This window comes from Mytilus galloprovincialis, chromosome 6 (assembly GCF_965363235.1).
Source record: "Mytilus galloprovincialis chromosome 6, xbMytGall1.hap1.1, whole genome shotgun sequence".
NCBI lineage: Eukaryota > Metazoa > Mollusca > Bivalvia > Mytilida > Mytilidae > Mytilus > Mytilus galloprovincialis.
Window position 1 is genome coordinate 86,939,754 of NC_134843.1, and position 27,223 is coordinate 86,966,976.

Below are 27,223 nucleotides of genomic sequence, written 5' to 3' on the forward strand. Positions count from 1 at the left end.
TTGTGAAGGAATTTTCATTTTTTACTATATTCAGTACACATTTCTTTAGCAAATTTTTGTATAGTTCGTTTTGAAACACTCATATCTTCACTTTTAAAGTATTTCTCTGACTGCTCAAGCCAAAACTCCTTAGTCCTCTCAAAGTAATCATTTACTGGCTCATCTTCATTCTTCACGGGAACGTCACATCCTTCCAATATGTCATCTAAGTCATCATCATCCTCATCATCATCGTCATCATCTGATACTAAAATAGAAAATAGAATTATTATCTATTGATTCTTAATATTGATAAATATGAGTTTCTTTTTAAATAATACTTTGGGTTCATTTTTTTGTTCTGAGATAAAGACTTTTGTTGAAATTTGATCGTTCAGGTGAACCTCAAATTTAAATGAACAGGGAAGTACAATTTTTGTTCTTACTTAGAGTCTTAGGTAGCAATACACAGTTAGGAAAAAAACTTAAAATTGACACTCATAATTTTTAAACACCCTCTTTCCCGTCCTTTCAAACAAATAAGGCTTAATATTTGTGTTATGCATGTATATATTTATAGAAAGAGAATCTTCCATAGATTTGATTTCTAATGGTCATAATGGTTAAATATAATCCCTTTAGGATGTAACCATGGCAACAATCTGCATTTCTTTGATACAAAATATTGCAAAAAAGGGGATGAACAAGTCACAAAAGTCTCCAATCATTTACAGCTATACCTTTTCTGAAACCATAGGTTTATATCTATCAAGTGGTCCAAAAAAAATCATAAGCATTTCTGCTCGTTTTTCCATAAAATTGAATTGAAAAGATCGAGCGCAAAATCTTTGTTGATAAACACTACAATAATTTATGGACCTATAGGCGGTACAGATAGGAAAATACAGACTGTCAAACAGATAAATGGCCTATAAAACATGCTAAAAACAATCTCAATGTTCATATAAACCCACTTAGAAGGCTATATTATTCTTCAATTATCTAAAAATCAATTTTATTGTACAAAAACTTTCATATTTAAAAAATTCACCATGGCCATAATGTGAAACTAAACTTTTAACTGTGTATTGCTACCTTATATGAACTTTTGTAAAAGCCAGGAAATCTAATATCAATGAAAATAATATGTTTCCTTAATCAAGGAGAATTGATATCCATGAAAATAAATAAATCCACAGTATCATCAGTCGGTAATGATTTGGCTCGTATGTTTGTCTATCTTACCTCTTAAACATTTTGAGCGTCACTGATGAGTCTTTTGTAGATGAAACGCACGTCTTGTGTAAATATGAAATTTTGATCGGGGTATCTGTGATGAGTTTATTTCTAGGGATACAAAAAGCAACCACATGTAGACTGAGTATATTTCATACGGGGTTAGTAGGTGTGATTTATTTCAATACACAGACAGAAGTGGTTTTACTTTCCTTAGTGAAAACAAACTAGAGGCTCTAAAGAGCCTGTGTCGCTCACCTTGGTCTATGTGAATACTAAACAAAGGACACAGATGGATTCAAGACAATATTGTGGTTTGGTGATGGTGATGTGTTTGTAGATCTTATTTTACTGAACATTCTTGCTGCTTACAATTATCTCTATCTATAATGAACTTGACCCAGTAGTTACAGTGGAAAATGTTAGTAAAATTTTACAAATTTTGTGAAAATTGTTAAAAAAAATGACTATATAAAAGGCAATAACTCCTTAGGGGTCAATTGACCATTTTAGTCATGTTGACTTCTTTTTAGGTCTTACTTTGCTGTACATTATTGCTGTTTACAGTTTATCTCTATCTATAATAATATTCAAGATAATAACCAAAAACAGTAAAATTTCCTTAAAATTACCAATTCAGGGACAGCAACCCAACAACAGGTTGTCCGATTCATTTGAAAATTTCAGGGCAGATAGATTTTGACCTGATGAACAATATTACCCTGTCAGATTTGTTCTTAATGCTTTGGTTTTTGAGTTATAAGCCAACAAGAATGTGTCCATAGTACACGGATGCCCTTATCCCACTATCATTTTCTATGTTCAGTGGACCGTGAAATTGGGGTCAAAACTTTAATTTGGAATTAAAATTAGAAAGATCATATCATAGGGAACATGTGTACTAAGTTTCTTCAAGTTGATGCAACTTTAACTTCATCAAAAACTACCTTGACCAAAAACTTTAACCTGAACTTTGCACTATCATTTTCTACGTTCAGTGGACCATGCAATTGGGATAAAAACTATCATTTGGCATTAAAATTAGAAATATCATATCATGTGTAACATGTGTATTAAGTTTCAAGTTGATTGGACTTCAGCTTCATCAAAAACTACCTCGACCAAAAATTTTGACCGGACGGACGAACGGAGGCACAGACCAGATAACATAATGCCCCTCTACTATCGTAGGTGGGGCATAAAAACTGCATTTTACCCCCATGTTCTATTTTTAGCCATGGCGGCCATCTTGGTTGGTTGACCGGGTCACCAGACACATTTTTAAAACTAGATACCCCAATGATGATTGTGGCCATGTTTGGTTTAATTTGGCCCAGTAGTTTCAGAGGAGAAGATTTTTCTAAAAGATGACTAAGATTTACGAAAAATGGTTAAAAATTGACTATAAAGGGCAATAACTCCTAAAGGGGTCAAGTTGACTTATTTGTAAATCTTACTTTGCTGAACATTATTGCTGTTTACAGTTTTTGTAAATCTTACTTTGCTGAACATTATTGCTGTTTACAGTTTATCTTTATCTATAACAATATTCAAGATAATAACCAAAAACAGCAAAATTTCCTTAAAATTACATATTCAGGGGGAGCAACCCAACAACGGGTTGTCTGATTCATCTGAAAATTTCAGGGCAGATAGATCTTGACCTGATTAACAATTTTACCCCTGTCAGATTTGCTCTAAATGCTTTGGTTTTTGAGTTATAAGCCAAAAACTGCATTTTACCCCTATGTTCTACTTTTAGCCATGGCGGCCATCTTGGTTGGTAGGCGGGGTCACGCCACACATTTTTTAAACTAGATACCCCAATAATGATTGTGGCCAAGTTTGGTTTAATTTGGCCCAGCAGTTTCAGAGGAGAAGATTTTTGTAAAAGTTAACGACGACGGACGACGACGGACGCAAAGTGATGGGAAAAGCTCACTTGGCCCTTCGGGCCAGGTGAGCTAAAAATGGTGTTGAAGGCCACTAGTCTAAATACCACACGTTAAGATTAATCATATATATTTTTAAGATAGAAATACACATGAGTCAAGATATAATTTTTTTTAAGAGTTAAGGCTGTAAAGTTATAACTTCTTTTTTCATTTTGCTATTAAAAAAGACAAAAACTAACATGCAAATGATTTGTACATGGAAAAAAGTGAATTCTCAATTTGATTGATTTTGTCTTATTTAATAAACCTACCATCCATATCCTCACTTTTCTTCGTTTTGTCTTCATCATCTGAGGAATCAGAGTCCTCACAAACCTTAAATAGAAATAGGAAACATTTATACAGTTATATTATTTTCAATATTCAATTTAAAGGAGGTATACAAATACATAAAGAAAGAAAAGAAAACAAGAAATTAAGAAAAATGCAACTAAAAATAACACAAAGATATTATGATGGAACACATTGCATTAAATTTTTTTTGCTATCCTTCATTTTATATGCCTGGCTACAAAGAAGTAATAACTTATCTTTAAAACTCTGAAGAGAGGTGACCCCGAAACAATTTTTTGAAAAATGGATGTACAATCTAATAGCTATTCAACAGAATGATACATACATAGTCACTCAACAACAAAAACAAAAAAGCACAAAGATCTTCTCAAATTATTATTATTGAAAATAAGTATAAATAACACATAGCTGAAAGGGGGATAGAGCTGACTTTGACCATGATAAACAGTGTCAACAAAGACATTTTAATATAAAGTATCATAATAAATTGCAACGCCAGATTTTGTATTGGTTAATACAAGGGAGATAATTGACTATATACCCCTTCAAGGAGACTGTTGTGTGTGGGCTTTATTAAATAGTAATGGTTATTATGTAGAAGATGTCATAGTTTATTACCATGAATCTGAAATTAAATAGACAAATGATAATTGAACATTAATGGCTGTTGACAATGTTTCTCCAGGTAACAATCTGCCTTATCAACTTCTCAGCTATGGGTTATTTATTGTAAACACAACTTATGGCAATATTAAGCCAGAAATATTGAAATTACTACAATTCACATAATGTTAAACAAATGATTATCATGATTATTTTCCCTTTATCTGTTTCTATTTCTAAAACACTTTTTAAGACGGTACTGATTTGCAGATATTTAAACACACAGTTGACAACAACATTTTCTTAGAACCTCAGTAAAAAGCTCAACCATTATCAGTATACTGTACATACCTTTCCTTTTTCATCATCCTGAATTATAATCCTCCATTCATCCATTTTATGTAAATCAATAGAATATAGATCTGACAAAGTCCATTGTTTATCACCAGATTCATAAGTCCCGCCATATAAATATAATGTACTATTTTTAACAGTCAATGCTGACCCCATTCTAGGACTAGGAACAAATAAGTCTTTATCTACATACATGTCTGCATCATCCATGTCCATAGAACTACTGCATTGTGAAGTAGAACTTTGAGGTCCAACTTTAATAGTAAATACACCATCCATTACTTCTTCACTAATTGCACATGCCCCCTTTTCCTCGTCTAACTTCAGTTTTTTAATTTCCTGTGTTGCTTCATTTTCATCTCCCGTATTTACATTTTCATTTTCTTCATTGTCACTTTTTTCTTCACCTTCTTCTTCCATATCTTCATCATTTTCTTTCTCTTTTCTCCTTTTCTTCTTTTCTTTTTCATCCTTCTTCCCTCTAAATCAAAGACATATAAATCAATATCTGTGAATATTATCTTAACAAGTATAATAAATTGCTTCGCTGAGTGCAGCTGGATCCAACTGAAGAGGTCCAACCCTGAACAGTTGGGCAAATATGGACACAATATTAGCACTTGATACAGGTCTGTAAATAATATTTGACACATTCTAGGTTTCTGACACAGAATAGCTGTAGTTAAAGAACTAAGAATTGGTTATAAGTTTTGAATTTATATTCAATTTTTAGCTTTTGTGCAATACACTATGCTGAACATTGCGAATTGATGTTGGATTACCTCACTTACACTGCTTTAAAATTGACTAAATTGTCCATTTACCAGGAAACCCTTGTTTTCCCCCTTTTTTTGCCCCCAATTCCTAAATGGTTTGAGCCATAACCTCACAAAGTGAATACTAACCATCCCTTTGTAGTATGGAAACTTGGGGTATAATTTCAGAGATTCATACACTTAAACGCAAGTTATTGTTTGGAAACTAACTGCTTATTTGGGCCCCTTTTTAGCACCTAATTCCAAATCTATTGAGACCATAACCCCCAAATCAACCCCAACCTTCCTTTTGTGGTTATAAACCTGGAAACCAACTGTCTTTGGACCCATAAAATTTGCGGTCGTATAAAAATTCAAGAAATGACGAGATTAAAAATGAAATTCAGAATATCATTGTGAGGAATGCAAAAAATTCCTTTTATTCTGAATTTGTACAGAGAATTAAAATGATAAAAAACAAGGACTTTTTGCAACCAAAATATGTGTATTACAGAATGTTAGAAAAAAATAAGAAGTGGTACTTGAAAAGGATATCACCACTCAGGATTAGAAATTCACAAAGATTATCATGTTTATCAGATTTAACAAGAATTCAAATATCTGTCACGCTTATATACATTGTGCAACTCAATATTATACAGTCCCAGACAAACTGTTAAAAACATTCCTTAACATAGACGCTGTATAATATTTATTAATAACTAGGCAAGGGGGTTCAATATAATTATCAATCACAATCAGAATGGCATATATTAATAACCATATAAATAAACATTTAATTCCCTACAGCCATTTTCTAAAAAATTCAAGATGTATATAAAAATTGCATTGTTATCATTTCAAATTGACCTGTGTTAACAAATTCTCCCAACCTTGTCATACATAGGAAAGTCACATATAACTACATAACATTCATACCTTGGTGCCATACTAAACCACTTCCCTTTTTCCATATCTAACATGTACATATCATTATAAAACCTGCCTTCTAACTGCTCCTCATCTTCTTCCTATTAATTAAATTAAGATGAATAGTTTAATATTAATGTATCATTATTAAGTTAAACTAAACTTTATTAATATAGATGCAACTTCCATCTTCTTTCTTTCCTTACCCTTCAATTATCCTTTCCTTCCTTACTCTTCAATTATCCTTTCCTTTTCAAGTGTTATTTAGATCTTTTCGATTTAAATATAACATGTCAAATGTTAAAATAAAAAAAATCATACAAAAACTCATACACTGACAAACTTTAGCTCAAAATTATATTTAAAAACAAGAATGTGTCCAAAGTACACGGATGCCCCACTCGCACTATCATTTTCCATATTCAATGGACCGTGAAATTGGATAAAAAATATAATTAGGCATTAAAATTAGAACGATAATACCATAGGGAACATGTGTACTAAGTTTCAAGTTGATTGGACTTCAACTTCATCAAAAACTACCTTGACCAAAAACTTTAACCTGAAACATGCACTTTCATTTTCTATGTTCAGTGGACCGTGAAATTGGGGTCAAAAGTTTAATTTGGCTTTACAAATTAGAAAGATCATATCATAAGGAACATGTGTACCGTATATTTTCGAATTTAAAGCGCATCGTTTTATAAGCCGCACGGCCGTTTTTTGGGGGGAAGATTGTTTTTGTCCTTACATAAAACGCACCTGAATATTAAGCGCACACTGAAGAAAACGTATATTTATTCTACTGACCTGATAGTGTCATGAATATTTTCTCCTTTTGTAACTCACACCGTAATTTGTTTCATTTCTATTTTCAGATTGGTGAGAAAGTTGAGAGTATTTTTGAATATATTTATTTGTGTCATATTAAAATAAAAAATCGTAATAAAATAATTATACTTTTCTCATTGTTTTAATTATGCCAGTTTCGTTTGATGTTTTTTGTCAACAATGGCCATGTGTTGACAGCTTGGGTGTCCATTGAACCTTGTTGTTTTGATTAAAATTAGTATGGTATTGATTGCTTGTTTATTGTTTGAATTGGCATTAAGGATTTAAATTAATCTTAAAAATGTATGCATGAAAGGTCACCCAAGCCATAAAACTGCCATTGTTTACCTTGATTATGACCTACTTACCTGTACCCACGTGTGAAAACTGTTCACCCAAAAGTCAAGATTTTTTTTTTTTTTAATTAAATCAATCTTAAGAATTTTATTGTTGTCTATAAAATAAAAGTTGAAGTTCTGAACGTAACAAACATTTTTCAATTTTAATTTGGATGAATACAACGAACAAAACAATTTACTTTTTGCAAGTCATTGTCTATTTTTTTGTTATGAGCAATGACAAGGGGGATTAAAAGAAGACGGCAATAAATAAATGTTTTAACAGATTAAATTATAAAAATTAGTATTCTTTTTTTTTTAGTTAAACATCCAATAATATTTCGTAAAGATATTTCGTTTTGAAACACAATAAAACGACAAACAGTTACTCTTCAGTATTTTATCCTGTTTGGTACCTCTTCTCAAACACGATTATCTCTCTTTGTTTATGAAGCACTTTAAAGTGTCGATTTAAGCACATGCATCACCATCGTCATTTAAAGAAACTTGTAATATTGGCAAGACAAACAATCACTTTCTTTATTATTTCATTAGAAAATTTTATATTAAAACACATTAAATCAACTAACAACTACATATTTATGATAAATACACAATTAATATCCTGTATGGACACAGTTATCTTTCTTTGTTTACGAAATGAACACTAAACACATGGTTATCGACTTCCTGTAAACCAACAATGATTGAATGAAATAAAAACAAACGATTTAGTTAATATATTTATTTATTCATAACAAAATATGCAACATTAACAATTTATCAAGTCACTGCAAGAACTTGACAATCTGACTGTCTCCAGAAAACAAATCCAGATATTTTTTTCTTTCACCGTCGTCCTGAAAACAGAAAATAATACTTACATAACACGCACCCGAGTATAACACGCAGGGACAAAGACAGAGAAAAAAACCTGCGGCTTATTTAACGATTTATACGGTACTAAGTTTCAAGTTGATTGGACTTCAACTTCATCAAAAACTACCTTGACCAAAAACTTTAACCTGAAGCGGGACAGACGGACGAACGAACGGACAGACGAATGGACACACAGACCAGAAAACATAATGCCCCTCTACTATTGTAGGTGGGGCATAAAAATATGGTGGAAAGTTCAAACCACAGATTTAGCTTTTTTTTTGTTTATAAAGAGGCATAACTCAAGAACAGTAAAAGGGATGACATCCAATTTCAAACTTTATTTGTGTTTTGTGGTAAAAAGTTTTGTGTACAAGTATCCTAACATGTGGTTGAGGCAACTAAAGTTAGAAAATGGAAACCAAAATTTCCGCTATTTTTATGGTAATAAAGGGGCATAACTCATGAGCGGTAAAAAGTTATATTACCAAATTTCAAACTAGATTAAGACAAACTAAAGTTTGAAAAGAAAATCAATTTTGGAAAAGGAAGCAACGATGACAGACAAGTGTTACACTTAATGCACCCTTCACAAAGTAGCACGGGCATAAAAATGAAGGCACAGGTAAACTAATGCAATGTTCTCTCTACTTTAAAAGTGAACAAGGTTTGAACTACTAACCTCATCAAAGACTCCACCAAAGCAGACAGCTTTATTACCAGGGATTGTAACCATAGGCATGCCACAACGAGGACTAGGTTTATTTCCTGACTGTTTCCCATTTACCCACCTCCATTTCATAGGTGCACTATCATCCTTCTTCTTGGCTGTAATTAATTAGTTAAATAAACTGATGACACAGAAATACATGTCTCGTCTTTTTGAAATTTTGGTAGAATAATGCAAATGTTGAATCTAAATGGCAATATTTAAATTTATGTAAAACATTAAAGGTCAATGAACCATGACTATTGAACAGGTTTTTAACATCAATAAAATGAGAAATAAAAATGCTTATAAAACTGCATAAAATTACAATTGACTCACCAAGTGAATCCCTATACACTAACAAAAAAACTAAAACTTTAATTTGTTAACAATGTTAAAGTTTCAAAGTCAATGATCCATAATTAGGATATGGGGTCATGTCATCTCCATGGAAAAGACACTTGCAAATGCTAGTATAACTGCATATATAATTTAATTGACTGAACATTACTGGTTCTTCTTAAACTGATCTAATCACAAAAATTAACATGCCAATAATGCACAACATTCAGATTCAATATATAATGACTGAGAAAGCAGAGCTAAATGATCTCCATGGCAATGAGATAGACACAGCTGCCCAAAATCAGCATGCCTATGTCTTGCTTATTGACTCTGAGACAAAAATACATAATGAGGTACTGTATAGCAAGTTATTTTCACAGAGTGTTTCGCTGACAGAACAAAATTGCCAAAATAAATTCCACCAATTTAAAAGTGCACATTCAAAGGTATCGATAAAAGTTTTAAATCTGCAAAAAATATTAACCACAAAAATATTTCGTATACCTTTTTGAAAGAAAATCGTGAAATTCTACAACTGCAAAAAATAACCTGTGATACGGTATAATAAATATATCAAACATATATACAGGTCAGTAATAAACTTGATATAGTTGTGTGTGAAATAAAGTATGTTTTGAAATTCCTATTTATATGTTAATTTAGAGTCAATTATACTTTGATAATTTCCTGATTCTTTGATTCAGACCAAATGTTAACCAATGGATGGCTTTATTTTTTGTTTCATTTGTGATTTTGGTTGTTGTTTCATTTATCAATAAACCATATCTCCTCTTATCTGTTCTTAATCTGAAAATGTGTAAAGTAACTTATAAGATGCCGTAAGACATCAAAGCAAACAAATATAATAGCCTTTCAAGACATCATAATTTTTTGGACTACTCCATCCCATTTAACTAAGTTTTTCACCAGCTAAACTTGGTACCGGTAGCAATTAATTTATTATAACAATTTCTTTTTTCTTGTTTGTAATGTTAGTCAGGTGAATGGGAAATTAATTTTTTCTTCAAAATTTAAGTAAAAAAAAAAGCAAAGAGAATGTACTAACCATCACATGCACACAATATAAACATATCAGTATGTATTGTTCCTTTGTCAACATCTTTCTTTATTCTTTCTTTGCTGTAGCCTCCGTACACCACTGCTTTTGGGATATCTTGGAACACACTCATCATGAACCCTGACCTTGGGGCTGGTGGATTACCGGTCACTTCAAGTTTATCCCACGAGTAGGTTTCAAAATTAAATGCAAATGCATCATTAAAATATTTGTAATCCCTGTAAACAAAAATAAGAAATTTATAAAATCAAAGTAAATTAAATTAAATATCAATCAATGGTTTCAAAGCATTGTGACTTTGATTAAATTTGTTTAACTTTTTGAATGATTCAGATTTTAAAACATATTAAAATGGTTTATGAACTAAACTGAGATCTCAAAGAATTGATGATCAATTTTAAGAGATTTTTGTTTAAATAATGCACAGTGGCAAATAATGTATATTCACAATGAGAACAAATTAACAATCAATTCAACAGATAGCTTCTGCAAGCTAGATAGGTCAACTGGCATGAACAGCACACAATTTGGACTGCCATAGAAAACTATTGCAAAGATCCATTAACACCTTCAGATAGCATACAAAAAGGAATCAGATTTAATATCCACATTGCAACCAGACATGGCCGTATTTATACATTCTGCAGACCAATGAACACCCTTTTTAGAAATGGTTTTACTGTTGGTCTAATGGATGATAGTTTTTTTTCGAAACACCAGACAACTATTTATATTAATTTAACAACAAACCTAACGTTGTCATGGAAACCTCCAAACACAATCAGCTGTTTCTTACAAATAACCATTCTGTGACCACTTCTGCTGGATGGTGATCCAGGGACACTGAAAACAAAATAAAATGCACAAATCAATGTGTTTAACTCAAGTTTTATTTGTGTTCTAGAATACAAAAGGTGTAACTGGTCTAGTAACAGGTACAATGCATTGTCAGATTTTTTTTTTGATTTTTTTTAATATTATCTAACATGAAATCTGTTGGAAACATTGTTTTAACATATGAAGAGTTACCAAAACATACCATTGGCAACATTGACTAAGAGTTTTAAAAACTCTTTTTATATGAAACAAAAAGTATGAAAGTCTACTTATTTCTTTGAATATGAAATTATCATGATTCAAGTCACTTGAAATCAACATGTTTCTCTGTTTTAAAAAGAGGAGCATAGAGTTTAATTGTGAAATCTATTAATCTTTTAAAATTCTTCTGAAAGAAATTGGTAATCTAAGCAACCTTGGACATTACTTTGTATGACTGGGAAGTCAATAATTCAATATCTGTACAGTTATGAAGATTCAGATAATGGAGAAGATTTTCTTATAAAAATAAGTTCATGTTCACCTTTTAATTTAAGGTAGATCATAAGTATAGACTTTTTGAGACAGAATTTTCTTATAAGTTGCCAAAATGCAGATTTTACTATGCTTTTTTCAAAAATATAATAGAAAGTTGGGGTCACCGTGCTAATTTTCAAGCTATGAGTCGTTGAAAATTGACTAAATTTGGTTAGATTGTTCATGAAAAAACACATTTGTGTGCATAAAAAAAATTCTATGAGATAGATTTTTGAAATAAACTGTGAGAAGATAGGTTTTATTATATGTTTTAAGAAAATAAAAAGAAAAAATAGTGTCACTGATCTTGTTTTCTTGCTACAAGTAAAAATTGAAAAATTCCCTATTAGGCCAAAAAAAATTATATGTCTGTTTACAGTTACCTGACCGACCCTAAGGAATTTTATTTCCGTCGTAAAGTGAAAAATTTGTAGTACTTGTGTCAAAAGCAAAGTAGGGGTTGCCAATAAATTTTATCAATTGTCTGATACATCCCAATGTTCACAGTCGTGAATATGAAAGCTGTTTTAAGGAAACTCGCAACTCGTGTAATGAAATAAAAACTTCGCCACAATTTTTTCCAACCCATAACCAAGGGAAATAATCCAATCAATCATTAAAAATACAGTGAACTCGGCCCATGGACAACTCAGACCACGGCAAGACAGACCACACAACTCATAATCATGGCACAAAAAAAAAGGAAAAAAATAATAAAATGGAAATACCAACCTACCTAACCTATTTATTTTGATAATGTAACCTTCAACAGGCATATATTTATTTTTTTTGCCTTAGTGCAGTATGATTTTTTTTACTAAAAGAGTTATCTCCCCTTAAATGGCTCATTTGAAAAAATGATAAAAAAAACAAAACAAAATGCCAGGTGACAGTAAGCATGGTATAAGTATTTTCAAATTTTCAACAAGCAATCAATGTATTTCAAGTCTTGAATTTCTTTATAAATTATCTCCCCCTTAAAATAGTTTTGTTTTGCATGGATTTCAATTAGCAGTATTTTCTTGTTTATGCAACCATTTTCATTAATGACACTATGTTTTATTCCTTATAAAATAAAAGGTTGAATGTTGAATCATCATATACTTACCGAATTTTTTCCCATCTTTTATCTTTCAAATGAAATACCCATAATTCTTTGTAATGGTAAAATTGGGATTGTGTTGGACTTGCAAATTCTCCACCAAAGATCCAAAGTTGTCCCCCACCTTGTTTTAAAGTTACAGCCTGTATTCAGAAAAGTAAAAAATATTTGTGAACATTCTCATGTCCATGTCAAGAGCATGTTGTTTAGTGGTTGTTGTTTGTTGATGTGGTTCATTAGTGTTTCTCATTTTTTTTCTTTTTTTATAGATGTTCAGTGTTCAGTGTTTAGTGTGAGCCAAGGCTCCACATTGTGTGCTGGTGGTTGTTCCACAGGACAGTAGTATGCGTCTAGTGTGGTTGTTTTTCTTATGAAAAGCAGCTGCCGCTGGCTAGCTTACATATGTGAGCGAAAAGAGAGCCGAGTAAGCCTCTCCTGCCAGTACATAGCCTCTACACTGTCAAGACCTCTACAGTGCCTCCCCGCGACAGCACATGGTAACTGAGATCTAGTATCTCAGGCTTTACTGTAGAGGATCTTGGAGTAGCAAGGACCCCAAAGACGCAGTGTGTAGGCCCACCGGTGTGTGGATATGCCCTAGCACTCGTCAACCTTGCCCCAGCTATGGGTAAATAGTCAGCCAGATAGGGGCTGTAAGCCAGGTAAGGCAACCTGTCTAGGAGAGAGAACTCTAAACAAACTGGGTAGATCACCACTCACCAGCCCAGCAAGGCAATTGATCTAGAGGACGGGAACCTCAACGACAAAACCCCTGGTCCTCCAAGTTGGGGGTTAAGCATTAGGCTAATAACCTCATCTTATAAAACAAACAACTTATTACAGAAATCAACCGACCTTATGCTCCACCAGGAGCGAAGAGGATAGGTAGGTAAGGCTCCACATTGAAGACCGTACTTTGACCTATAATCATTATGGTTTACCTTTATAAATTGTGACTTGGAAGGAGAGTGGTCTCATTGGACTCATACCACATCTTCTTATATCAACATACAAAGGTACAGACAGATGGACAATGGTTATGCATTAAAAAGCCCTGCAGATGATGGGTATAAAATAAATACAAACCTGATGTGAACTTCTTGGTGGAGGTGCATTTGGTGCCGTGACCTTTGTCCATTCATTCTTCTTGATGTTATAGAAAAGTAGGTCATTGTACATATACATCTGAAAGTTAAAGGTACCTTAAGAAATTATCAAAACTGTACTAAATTCTGCTTGAATTTAACGTCTTAGGGTTTTTTTAATCGCTTCACTTAACAGTTGTATGGTAGCCTGATTTCATTCTACATGAAATGTCTTAGACTGAAGTTCCATGGTAGAATCCCAAGGAATTTGTTAATCTATGTATAAAATAAACTGATTTTAATTTCAGTATGTAGCGTTCTACAAACATTATAATTGAACATTTATTTCTAAAACTGGTATGAAATTTCACGTAGAAACTTTTCTGTTTACGATACAAACAATTGAATATCCCAGAAACAAATTTCACATTTTCTCCATTGAAATACACAAAATTCAAGGAATTCGTCTCTTGGACCCAAAATCATAAATCTTAATGCAAAATGACAATTTTTTTAGAAGGTTGCATAGTTCCTTACACTGAACAATGTCCATTCCAAGTATTTATGTACATAAAACAGCAATGTATGTCAAAATAGTATACTAGTCTGGCTTTCATTCTTACAAAAAATGTTCCCTTATTTTAAATTCCAATAAAATCTAAATAATTCAGTTGATTTTGACTTGGTTCAACTTTTCAACAACTTGAAACGCCATATTTACACTTTTTCATTTGAGACAATACAAAAAGAAAGAGAACTTGTGTTCGAAAAGTTGCAACATGTCACTTACCTTTGAACCAGTAAAAAATTCTCCTCCAAACATGATAAGTTCATCCTTATCAGGATGAGCATTTAATGTGGTGTTTGACCTGTAAATACAGAATATGAAAATAAAACAAACTTTGACAGGAATATCAGCTAAAATCTACTATAATAAAACCAAGTATGAAATCTTAATCTCATTTATAAACCGATTAATGTTGCATTCTTGAATTTTGAATATCACATTATTGTGTACTTGTCAGAATGTTTATATTATTTCTTAAACATGAAACAATATACACAACTTCTTATTTTCTTGATCTTTTTAAATTGAAATTCATTTTTAACTACATCTAGCTATCTTCTGTCTATTCTCATGATGCTCACTAGATATAGATATTTAAATTAATTTGCTGTTAATCAAAGTTCACACATCTCCAATATTGTGCTTTACATCTACCAAATTATACTGTATATTTTCAACCTCAATCATTCCAACTAAACTAGTTTCTAGTCTTGAGATAATGCATATAATGGTATGTATTGCAATTCCCTAAAATTCAAGGTCATTAGGACATGAATATATTTTTTAAGACTCAGGTTAGGCAGTCATATTCTTATTCTTTACATTTGACCCTCCCATCCTCCCCCCCTCAAAAAAAAAAAGAAGAAAAAAACAAAAAACAAAACATAATCAAAACAACAGTAATCATGGTAATGTTACACCTGACATTGGTACTTGTATTAAATTTGTGTATCGACTTGGTGACTAGAGATTACATTTCTCCTCAGCTACTTTAGAATTATATTATAGGTATAAATATTTGAGTTACCTTGGTGATGGAGGAGCACATTTTTCTTCTATCACCTGTGTCCTTGACTTATCTTGTTCTTGAAATTCTGCGATCAATTTTTCTATGTCATCCTATAATAAAGATAATATATTATTGTTATGATATTGTAATTATTGTATTTATTTATGTTGGCCTGATTTGTGTTGTGTGGCCTGATAGTTGTTTACAGAATAATCTTAGAACTGTGCAGTTTAGAAATCACTGGAACAATTACAGAATGATTGGAACTTTCCAGAATGATCCTAATAAAAGATGCGTTATATAAACTTCTACATTTCACTAGAAACTTCTGTTGTAACTTTCTAGGATGTTCCATTATAGACTGTTCTAGAATCTTCCATGACAACTATATATATACAGACACTAAATTTAAACTCTCACTCTTGGACTTAGACTTAGACATCGATAGACATTAGTATTCACCGCATTTGGATTGACACATTAATTCTACAAACAACATCATACTGGATTGTGACCGTAGTAGTGAACGTAATATTCAGATTGGATTCCGAAAGATATTCGGATACAGACAAAGATAAAAGATTGGACTCATATTTTGACAGTTAAGTTGACAGTAATATTTGTGCAATACTTCTTGTAAACTTTTGTATAATAAATATTGTTAAATTTTATTATTGATTTGTGTCTTTTGTTGGCTACAATTTAAAGACGATTTCTGGCCGTAACAGAAATTGGGGGCTCGTCCGGGATCTGAAAATATCTTATTCAAAATTTGTTTAGTAATTTTTATTATAAATAGCCAACAAAATTCTACAAAATGGCATTTGATGCTGGTAAATTTTTGAAAACGCCAGACCTGGAGGGGTTTGATAATTTAAAGAAAGAGGAATTAGTGTTGCTTGCAAAACATCTGAAATTAGATTTTAAAGTATCTATGAGAAAACAAATTATAAAAAATTTGGTTATAGACAAATTAGTTGACGCAAAAGTTTTAGGTTAAGAGGCTGTTGAACTTAAGGTCGAAAATATTGACGCCTTTAAATTAAAACAGCTTGAATTAGAACATGAACTCAAATTAAAAGAACTGGAAATGAAGGAGATGGAGAAAAGACAAGAGTGCACACACTGAAATGTCTCGCCTTCTTTACTAATCATTGATATTATGTTGATACTCCTAAATATAAAGCTTTATTACGACTGTCACATAAACTTAACATGAACCATGAAAATGAGGTCAAGGTCAGTTGAACCATATGCCAGGCAGACATGTACAGCTAACAATGCTTCCATACAACAAATATAGTTGACCTATTGTTTATAGTTCAAGAAAATAGACCAAAACACAAAAACTTAACACTGAACAATGAACCGTGAAAACCAGGTCAAGGTCAAATAAAACCTGCACAACTGACATATAGATCATAAAATATTTCCATACACCAAATATAGTTGATCTATGACATATAGTATTAGATAAAAAGACCAAAACTCAAAAACTTAACTTTGACCACTGAACCATGAAAATGAGGTCAAGGTCAGATGACATCTGCCCGCTAGACATGTACACCTTACAATCATTCCATACAACAAATATAGTAAACCTATTGCATAAAGTATGAGAAAAACAGACCAAAACACAAAAACTTAACTATAACCACTGAACCATGAAAATGAGGTCAAGGTCAGATGACATCTGCCCGCTAGACATGTACACCTTACAATCATTCCATACAACAAATATAGTAAACCTATTGCATAAAATATGAGAAAAACAGACCAAAACACAAAAACTTAACTATAACCACTGAACCATGAAAATGAGGTCAAGCCAAGGTCAGATGACATCTGCCTGCTAGACATGTACACCTTACAATCATTCCATACAACAAATATAGTAAACCTATTGCATAAAGTATGAGAATAACAGACCAAAACACAAAAACTTAACTATAACCACTGAACCATGAAAAGGAGGTCAAGGTCAGATGACACCTGCCAGTTGGACATGTACACCTTACAGTCCTTCCATACACTGAATATACTAGACCTATTGCTTATAGTATCTGAGATATGGACTTGACCACCAAAACTTAACCTTGTTCACTGATCCATGAAATAAGGTCGAGGTCAAGTGAAAACTGTCTGACGGGCGTGAGGACCTTGCAAGGTACGCACATACTAAATATAGTTATCCTATTACCTACAGTAAGAGAGAATTTAACATTACAAAAAATCTGAACTTTTTTTTCAAGTGGTCACTGAACCATGAAAATGAGGTCAAGGACAATGGACATGTGACTGACGGAAACTTCGTAACATGAGGCATCTATATACAAAATATGAAGCATCCAGGTCTTCCACCTTCTAAAATATATAGCTTTTAAGAAGTGAGCTAACACCGCCGATGCCGCCGCCGCCGGATCACTATCCCTATGTCGAGCTTTCTGCAACAAAAGTTGCAGGCTCGACAAAAAGAAGATGAACTTAAATTAAAACAGGCAGAACCAGAAATGAAGGAAAGATTGGAAATGGATAAAAAGGAAAAAGAAGATGAATTTAAATTAAAAGAACTTGAAATGAGGGAAAGACTAAAGATGGAGAAACTGAAAATTGAAATGGTCAAAGAAGAAAGCAACACTAAAGTCCAGCCGAAATCAGAATATTTTGATGCAGCAAAAAATATACGTTTGGTTCCCAGATTTTGTGAAAAAACAGTCGATAAATATTTTCCACAGTTTGAGAAAATTGCTCATAATTTGAATTGGCCTACAATGCTACAAAGTGTTTTTGAGGGTAAGGCCGCTGAAATATACTCTACACTTCCATCAGAAAAAAGTTCCGATTATGACACGGTGAAACAGGAAGTTTTGAAAGCTTATGAGCTAGTACCAGAAGCATATAGACAGAAATTTAGATCTTATAAAAAGTTTGATTCACAAACCTAAGTGGAATTTGCTCGGGAAAAAGAAGATCTATTTGATAAATGGCTTACGTCAAAGAAAACAGATAACAATTTTGATAACCTAAGACAATTAATGCTATTAGAAGAGTTCAAACAATGTGTTCATTTACACTTAAAAACACATTTAGACGACAAAACTGTTGGGACAATACATGATGCAGCTGTAATTTAATTTCAGATAATTATACCCTTTCACATAAAAGAAGTTTCAAGGGTCAAAATGTTAATACTTCAAGTGGAAATTAATAAGAGTCAGTCCAGTTATAATATGTCTAGTCCAAAATTTGATACTTTTGAGAAGAAGTCACTGATTTGTGCTTATTGTAAAAAAAATGGTCACCTGATGGCTGATTGTTTTAGACTCCAGAAGAAGAATGAACGAGATAATAAGCCGAAGTCCAGTGCTTGTACGACACCTTATATTACCAGTACGTTGGAATGTCCTGCGAGTCAGGCTTTTAAGTCCAGTTTTTGTGATTACATGGAGGAATATAAACCCTTTATGTCTGATGGGTTTATTTCTATTGTTGATGATACCACTCTTCAGCCTATTAAGATTTTACGGGACACTGGGACTTCTCAGTCTTTATTGTTAGAAGGTGTGTTGCCTTTGTCCGAGAAGACTTCTGTTGGTGCCTCCGTTTTGTTACAAAGTGTAGAGTTAGGTTGTATAGATGTTCCTCTCCATCGTATTTATCTGAAGTCAGATTTGATAACTGGACCAGTTATTGTGGGTGTTCGTCCTAATCTCCCTGTTGAGGGTGTTACATTATTGCTAGGAAATGATCTAGCTAGGAACAAAGTGGTTGCTGAACCAATTGTTACCAGTGAACCGGTGGTGGATGTTAAATCACCTGAAGATGATGCTGAATTCTATCCAGCTTGTGTTGTCACTACAGCGATGGCTAGAAAACAACAAGATGAGGATTTGCAAGAAAACCAGTTTGATTACATGGACCTTTCTGACACTTTCCTAGCCAACATTGAAGGTCCTGGTAGCTCAGAAAAGGCCATAATAAGACCACCTAATGTTAATGCCATGGCCAGACGTAAACAGTCATTCATTAAACAGAAAGAACCTTTTGGAAGAACAAAATAAAGACCCTGAGGTTCTTCAGCTCCGCAAGAGGGCTCAACCACAGGAGGAAGCAGACAAAGTGGTTGAATGCTATTTCCATCAGGACGGCATTTTAATGAGGAAGTGGAGGCCTCCTGATGCTACCCCAGAGGAGGAATGGAGAGTGGTATACCAAGTGGTGGTGCCTAAAGTTTATAGGCAAGAAATTATTGGTCTTGCCCATGACACCCCCTTGGCTGGACACTTAGGTATAAGGAAGACTTGCCTTAAGATCTTGCAGCATTTCTACTGGCCAAGACTTCAAAATGATGTTGCAGAATACTGCAAATCATGTCATATATGCCAGGTTGTTGGTAAGCCTAACCAGAAAATACCACCAGCACCACTTCTGCCTATTCCAGCCTTTGACGAACCTTTAAGCAGAGTTCTAATTGACTGCGTTGGACCTTTACCAAAGACCAAAACTGGAAATGCGTATTTATTGACAATCATGTGTACATCCACTCACTTTCCTGAGGCTATTCCGCTAAGAAATATCAAGACACCTACTATTGTCAAAGCACTTATCAAATTTTTCACATTAGTAGGACTTCCTAAGTCTATACAGTCCGACCAGGGATCAAATTTCATGTCAGGTTTATTTCAGCAAGTCTTGTACCAGTTAGGGATTGCTCAGTATAGATCAAGTGCGTACCATCCAGAATCTCAAGGTGACTTAGAACGTTTTCATCAAACATTTAAGAACATGATTAGAACCTTTTGTCTTCAATTTGACAGAGACTGGGATGATGGAGTTCACTTTCTACTTTTTGCAGTCCGAGAGGCTGTTCAAGAATCCCTTGGATTTAGTCCCTTTGAGTTGGTATTTGGCCATACTGTAAGGGGACCGTTAAAATTGATCAAGGAAAAGTGGCTTACTGAACATACTGACTTGAATCTTTTAGACTATGTATCTAGATTTAAAGAAAAATTGTACACTGCTTGTCAAATTGCTCAGAAAATCTTAAAAAATGTACAGAACAAGATGAAAATATGGTATGATAAAGATGCCAAGGACAGAGTTTTTGAGCCTGGTGATAGGGTACTTGTATTTTTGCCAGTCCCTGGACATCCTTTACAGGCTAAATATTGTGGTCCTTATACAATAGAGAGTAAAATCAATGATTTGAATTATATTGTAAAAACTCCAGGTCGGCGTAAACAAAACAGAGTGTGTCATATTAATATGTTAAAACCATATTTTGAGCATACTAATGAATGTGAGAGTAAACCAGTTGCCACTTTAGGCATGGTTAAATTTGAGAACCATCATGACAAACCAGATGTAATTGAACCACCTTTAAGTTCTAAAACTATGGAAGAGACAGTTAGATTGAAAAATTCAGAAATTTTGTCAAATTTAGACTCAAAACTTGCACATCTGTCTTTTGATCGTAGAGAAGAAATAAAAACTTTGGTATTTTCTTTTAAAAATCTTTTTCCAGATGTGCCAAACAAAACCACTGCTGTTTGTCATGATGTTGATATAGGAGATGCTTCTCCAATTAGGCAACATCCTTACCGGTTCAATCCACTCAAACTTGAAGCTATGAGAAAAGAAATTAAATATATGCTTGACAATGATATTATTGAGCCGAGTAACAGTGAAGCTCTCCTTGTCTCCTTGTACCAAAACCAGATAAAACCTTTCGCTTCATGACTGATTTCAGAAAAGTAAATTCAGTGTCAAAATCTGATTCCTATCCGATTCCAAGGATAGACGATTGTATTGACAACATTGGTCAACCAAAATTTGTGAGCAAATTTGATTTGTTGAAAGGTTATTGGCAAGTTCCATTGACACAGAGAGCTCGTGAAATATCAGCTTTTGTTACACCAGATGGCTTATTTCAATATACTGTAATGCCATTTGGCATGAAAAGTGCACCAGCTACATTTCAAAGAATGAGCAATAATGTAATAAAAGATTTGAACTGTTGTTATGCTTATATTGATGATCTAATTGTATGTAGTGATAGCTGGGAACAGCATTTAACACATTTGTATGATACTTTTGATAGATTGTCACAATCAAATTTGACTGTTAATCTTGGTAAAAGTGAATTTTGTCAGGCCACTGTTGATTATTTAGGGCATACAGTTGGCCAAGGTCAAGTGAAACCTATTATGGCTAAAGTGGAAGCTATTTCCAAATTTCCTCCTCCTACAAATAGAAAACAACTTATGAGATATTTAGGCATGATTGGATTTTACAGAAACTTTTGTTCAAATTTTGCTACTGTGGTTCAACCATTGACTCATCTTTTACAAAAAGATTCTAAATTTATCTGGAGTGAAAATTGTCAAAACGCTTTTGAAAATAGCAAATCACTTTTAATTAATAGTCCAGTTCTGATTACTCCAGACTTTGAAAAACAATTTAAACTTGCCATTGATGCAAGCGATGTAGGAATTGGAGCTGTTTTATATCAAGAGACAGATGATAATGTTGAGAAACCTATATCATATTTTTCTAAGAAAGTAGATAAACATCAGAAAAATTATTCAACTATTGAAAAAGAGTGTTTTCCAATGTTGTCAGCACTTCAACATTTTGATGTATATTTGAATCCCACTGTATATCCTATTCTTGTTTGTACTGATCATAATCCTCTCACTTTCATACATAAAATGAGAAACAAGAATCAGAGGTTGACTAGGTGGAGTTTGTTGTTACAGGAATATGATGTAATTGTAAAACATATTAAGGGTAAAGATAATGTAATAGCAGATGCTTTATCTAGAGCTTATTAAAACACTTTGTATATACTATGTATTTTTGTTCATATTATTCATGATAAGTTTTTGTTACACTAAAACTACTTTTAAGGGGGGAGGTGTTATGATATTGTAATTATTGTATTTATTTATGTTGGCCTGATTTGTGTTGTGTGGCCTGATAGTTGTTTACAGAATAATCTTAGAACCGTGCACTTTAGAAATCACTGGAACAATTACAGAATGATTGGAACTTTCCAGAATGATCCTAATAAAAGATGCGTTATATAAACTTCTACATTTTACTAGAAACTTCTGTTGTAACTTTCTAGGATGTTCCATTATAGACTGTTCTAGAATCTTCCATGACAACTATATATATACAGACACTAAATTTAAACTCTCACTCTTGGACTTAGACTTAGACATTGATAGACATTAGTATTCACCGCATTTGGATTGACACTTTAATTCTACAAACAACATCATACTGGATTGTGACCGTAGTAGTGAACGTAATATTCAGATTGGATTCCGAAAGATATCCGGATACAGACAAAGATAAAAGATTGGACTCATATTTTGACAGTTAAGTTGACAGTAATATTTGTGTAATACTTCTTGTAAACTTTTGTATAATAAATATTGTTAAATTTTATTATTGATTTGTGTCTTTTGTTGGCTACAATTTAAAGGCGATTTCTGGCCGTAACATTATAAACATAAACAAAATACAAGTTGGTGGGGTATTATTCTGTCATTCCTTCCACCAAACAAAGGGTAGATGGTTTGTCTGAAAAACGGCTCATACAAATTTCAACCAAGAACTTTCATATCATGCATATTAAATTTGTATCCATATAATTTTTTATGGAAATATTCTTTATAAAGCACAAAGGTGTCAGTATTCACCTCAGAAACTTACAAAACCTTTGAATAGACTTATTAAGAAGGGATATAATTACGATACTGTTGTCAAGTCATTAAAGATTGCATATTTTGGCGTTAATATTGAGTCACTGATAAGGTCTTTGCATCGGAACTAAACACATTTATTCTAAAAACAGTTGTTGGCATGACACGAGTTATGTTCTTCTCATATATGTTATGATGGTATGATACTAAACCCCTAACGGGAAGGATTGTGCCTCATGTTCATATGATGAAATCATAATCTTTCAGTCAGTTTAATTGAAGTCTGGAGCTGGCATGTCAGTTAACTGCTAGTAGTCTGTTGTTATTTATGTATTATTGTCATTTTGTTTATTTTCTTTGGTTACATCTTCTGACATCAGACTCGGACTTCTCTTGAACTGAATTTTAATGTGCGTATTGTTATGCCTTTACTTTTCTATATTGGTTAGAGGTATAGGGGGAGGGTTGAGATCTCACAAACATGTTTAACCCCGCCGCATTTTTGCGCCTGTCCCAAGTCAGGAGCCTCTGGCCTTTGTTAGTCTTGTATTATTTTAATTTTAGTTTCTTGTGTACAATTTGGAAATTAGTATGGCGTTCATTATCACTGGACTAGTATATATTTGTTTAGGGGCCAGCTGAAGGACGCCTCCGGGTGCGGGAATTTCTCGATACATTGAAGACCTGTTGGTGACCCTCTGCTGTTGTTTTTTATTTGGTCGGGTTGTTCTCTTTGACACATTCCCCATTTCCATTCTCAATTTTAATACTATTAATGGAATGTTGTCTGGTTTTTATTCTCTTTTAAACTAGAGGCTCTTAAGAGCCTGTGTCGCTCACCTTGGTCTATGTGCATATTAACATTTAGGACACAGATGGATTCATGACAAAATTGTGTTTTGGTGATGGTGATGTGTTTGTAGATCTTACTTTACTGAACATTCTTGCTTCTTACAATTATCTCAATTTATAATGAACTTGGCCCATTAGTTACAGAGGAAAATATCTTGTTAAAATTTACAAAATTATTAAAAATTGACTATAAAGGGTAATAACTCCTTAAGGGGTCAACTGACCATTTTTGTCATATTAACTTATTTGTAGATCTAAATTTGCTGAACATTATGCTGTTTACAGTTTATCTGTATCTATAATAATATTCAAGATAATAGCCAAAAAATGGTATTATTTCCTTAAAATTGCCAATTCAGGGGCAGCAACCCAACAACCGGTTGTCAGATTTGTCTGAAAATTTCAGGGCAGATAGATATTTACCTGATTAACAATTTTATCCCCATGTCAGATTTGCTCTAAATGCTTTGATTTCAGAGTTATATTAAAGCCAAAATCTACATTTTACGCCTATGTTCTATTTTTAGCCATGGCGGCCATCTTGTTTGGTTGGCCGGGTCACACCACACATTTTTTAAACTACATATCCTAATGATGATTGTGGTCAAGTTTGGTTTAATTTGGCCCAGTAGTTTCAGAGGAGAAGATTTTTGTAAAAGCTAACAACGGACGACAACGACAGACGTCAGACGCCAAGTGATGAGAAAAGTTCAATTGGCCCTTCGGGCCAGGTGAACTAAAAAGTGTTCAACAAATGGCCTGTGGGTATATATAGGAATTGTATGGATGACTTATCATCCAGTTTTCCAAGCTAGACCTGCCAACTGTGTCAATATTATCAATTGTTTCTTCATAGGCGGTAATGGGAATGTTTTCTTCTGTAGATCAGTCCATTTTCGATTTTTTAAGGTTGAGACAGTGAGTAGGTAGGTAGGCATTTTCTTTTTTTTTTTTTTTTTTTTTTTTTTTTCAAGAAATTGAAGTATCGGATGTTTATTAATCTTCATGGCTATCTGATAAAAAAAAACTTCTTCAAATCAGGACAATAAAAGAATTTGAGTAGGCAGCTTTTTTCTGGGTAGGTAGGGTTTGGGCAAACAAACCTATTCTTTTTTATGGCCTCATGATTTTGTAAACTTGAATATGTATGATGGCTTGTTTCGAAGCTGAGACATTTTCACATGTGTGGTTAAATTTTCAAGGTAAAAAGTGAAATTACTTTTTCCATAACTTAAAAAAAACCTGAAAACCCTTCGTGATGTGGCTCCTCATGGTAAAACATCCCTTTTCAAACACAATAAGTTCTTAAAAAATTTAATACTTTTAATTTGAACACAAAGTTTTTACACATTTATTCTATGTTCCTCTACTTTCCAAAACAACACAAAATGTTAAGCTAAGTCACAGGTAAACAAGAATGTGTCCAAAGTACAGGAATGCCCCACTTGCACTATCATTTTCCACGTTCAATGGACTGAAATTTGATAAACAAGAATGTGTCCAAAGTACACGGATGCCCCACTCTTACTTTCATTTTCTATGTTCATTGGACTGCGAAATTGGGGTCAAAAGTCTAATTTGGCTTTAAAATTAAAATGATCATATCATAAGCAACATGTGTCCTAAGTTTCAAGTTGATTGGACTTCAGTTTATCAAAAAACTACCTTGACCAAAAACTTTAACCTGATGCAGGACAGACGGACGAACGGACGCAGACCAGAAAACATAATGCCCCTCTACTATCATAGGTGGGGCATAAAAATGAAAACATATCCATTATTACTACACTGACATTTTTTTGTTTACACACAACTATCGAGTTCCTCATTTTAAGGCCCATCAATAAGTGATATTGACCCATAAACTGTGTATTTGATGTTTTTTTGATTTTCTGCAAATTAACTGCTTCTGCTGATTAGTGACTATCATTTCTGATAATTTTGCCACTTTTAGTCAAACTACAGAGTCTCAAGCTTTGAGTTTAGATATCAAGCCAGTAGAGTATTTGATAATATCTTACACATATTGCAAATACATGTATCAAACTTCAGGGAGTAATTAGATTAAATGTGGTGTGTTCACGTTTTTCCAAAATCTATTATATTTATACACATGTAAAACAGTTTTTGTTGGGATTAGTTAAATTTACCTGTATTTAAAATGGAGTCACAGTAAATCTAGCTCAAGTTAACATTTTGGATGATCCAATGGATTCAGAGTTTGCAATGGAACGACACTCAAACTAATTCATTATGTAATTGGTCGAAAATGACAAGGCCATGGATTATTCATGCATATATATGTCCAAAAGAGCTCTCCCTTTTTTGTGACTTTTTCAAATATTAATCCGTTGGATCATCCAAAAAGTTAGCTGTTTTTCAAGTGGTCACTGAACCATGAAAATAAGGTCAAGGAAAATGGACATATGACAGACGGAAAGTAGGTTACATAAGGCATAAAACTGAGAGTGGAAATGGGGAATGTGTCTGACAAAGAGACAACAACCCCACCATAGAACAGACAACAGCAGGTCACCAATAGGTCTTCAATGCAGCAATAAACTCTCGAACCAAGAGGCGTCCTTCAGCTGGCCCCTTAATAAATATATATACTAGTTCAGTGATAATGGATAAGGCTTCTATATATATATATACAAAGCATGAAGCATCCTGGTCTTCCACCTTCTCAAATATAAAGCTTTTAAAAAGTGAACTAATGACGTCACTGCCACGGCTACCAGAACAATATACCTATATCCAAATTTCTGCGACAAAAATCACAAGTTCTACAAAAACAATTAAAATTTTGTAAACATTTTCAAAATCAATCTTTCGATTTTTAATGGTCATGATGGTAGAAGTACGCATGTGACACTTCACAGTGTTATAATGATTTTTTTTTTGTGATTCCAAGGATTTGTATAGTCTTACTATACAAATCCTTGGTGATACCAGTATCCAATGGTACGAGTTAACTTGGTTCCCTTTTTAGTCGTGTTGGTATCTTAAAGCATTGGTTTTTATATGTAAACCTTTAGACTAGTTTGTAAGCAGGAAATCATTCAGACGTACTTCGCCCTTAGATGCAAGGTCTTTCTTAGCACGTTTAGCAGCATTCTTCTCTGTTTTTAGGTCTGTCTTTTCTTTTCCTTTTCCTTGCTTGTCTTTTTTGTTTTTCTTTCCCATTCTGTCAGGACAAAATCCCAAAACACGTGTGCTAAATATAAACAATCTTTTCAAAAATATTGTTCGATAG

The 27,223-nt window shown here is 33.2% G+C and overlaps 1 protein-coding gene across 1 annotated transcript; it reads right to left on the reverse strand.

Annotated features, from left to right (window-relative positions):
* Nucleotides 1-27,223, reverse strand: LOC143080586 (kelch domain-containing protein 4-like). The gene is made up of 12 exons (XM_076256497.1): nucleotides 27,040-27,223; nucleotides 15,422-15,513; nucleotides 14,617-14,695; nucleotides 13,828-13,926; nucleotides 12,748-12,884; nucleotides 11,037-11,129; nucleotides 10,275-10,504; nucleotides 8,837-8,982; nucleotides 6,116-6,207; nucleotides 4,419-4,902; nucleotides 3,422-3,485; nucleotides 1-247 (listed from the first exon to the last, which is right to left on the reverse strand). Exons 1-12 carry the CDS (start codon nucleotides 27,151-27,153, stop codon nucleotides 15-17), a joined length of 1,863 nt encoding a protein of 620 aa, XP_076112612.1. The 5' UTR covers nucleotides 27,154-27,223; the 3' UTR covers nucleotides 1-14.

Bases quoted from the DNA above. Each gene is read 5' to 3' on its own strand.
- LOC143080586 (XM_076256497.1), bottom strand. From the start codon at position 27,153: ATGGGAAAGAAAAACAAAAAAGACAAGCAAGGAAAAGGAAAAGAAAAG. The intron at 15,514-27,039 runs GTACGTCTGAAT...TCTTTATTATAG, and splicing joins ACCTTGCATCTAAGGGCGAA to GATGACATAGAAAAATTGAT. The intron at 4,903-6,115 runs GTATGAATGTTA...TCTTTGATTTAG, and splicing joins TGGTTTAGTATGGCACCAAG to AGGGAAGAAGGATGAAAAAG.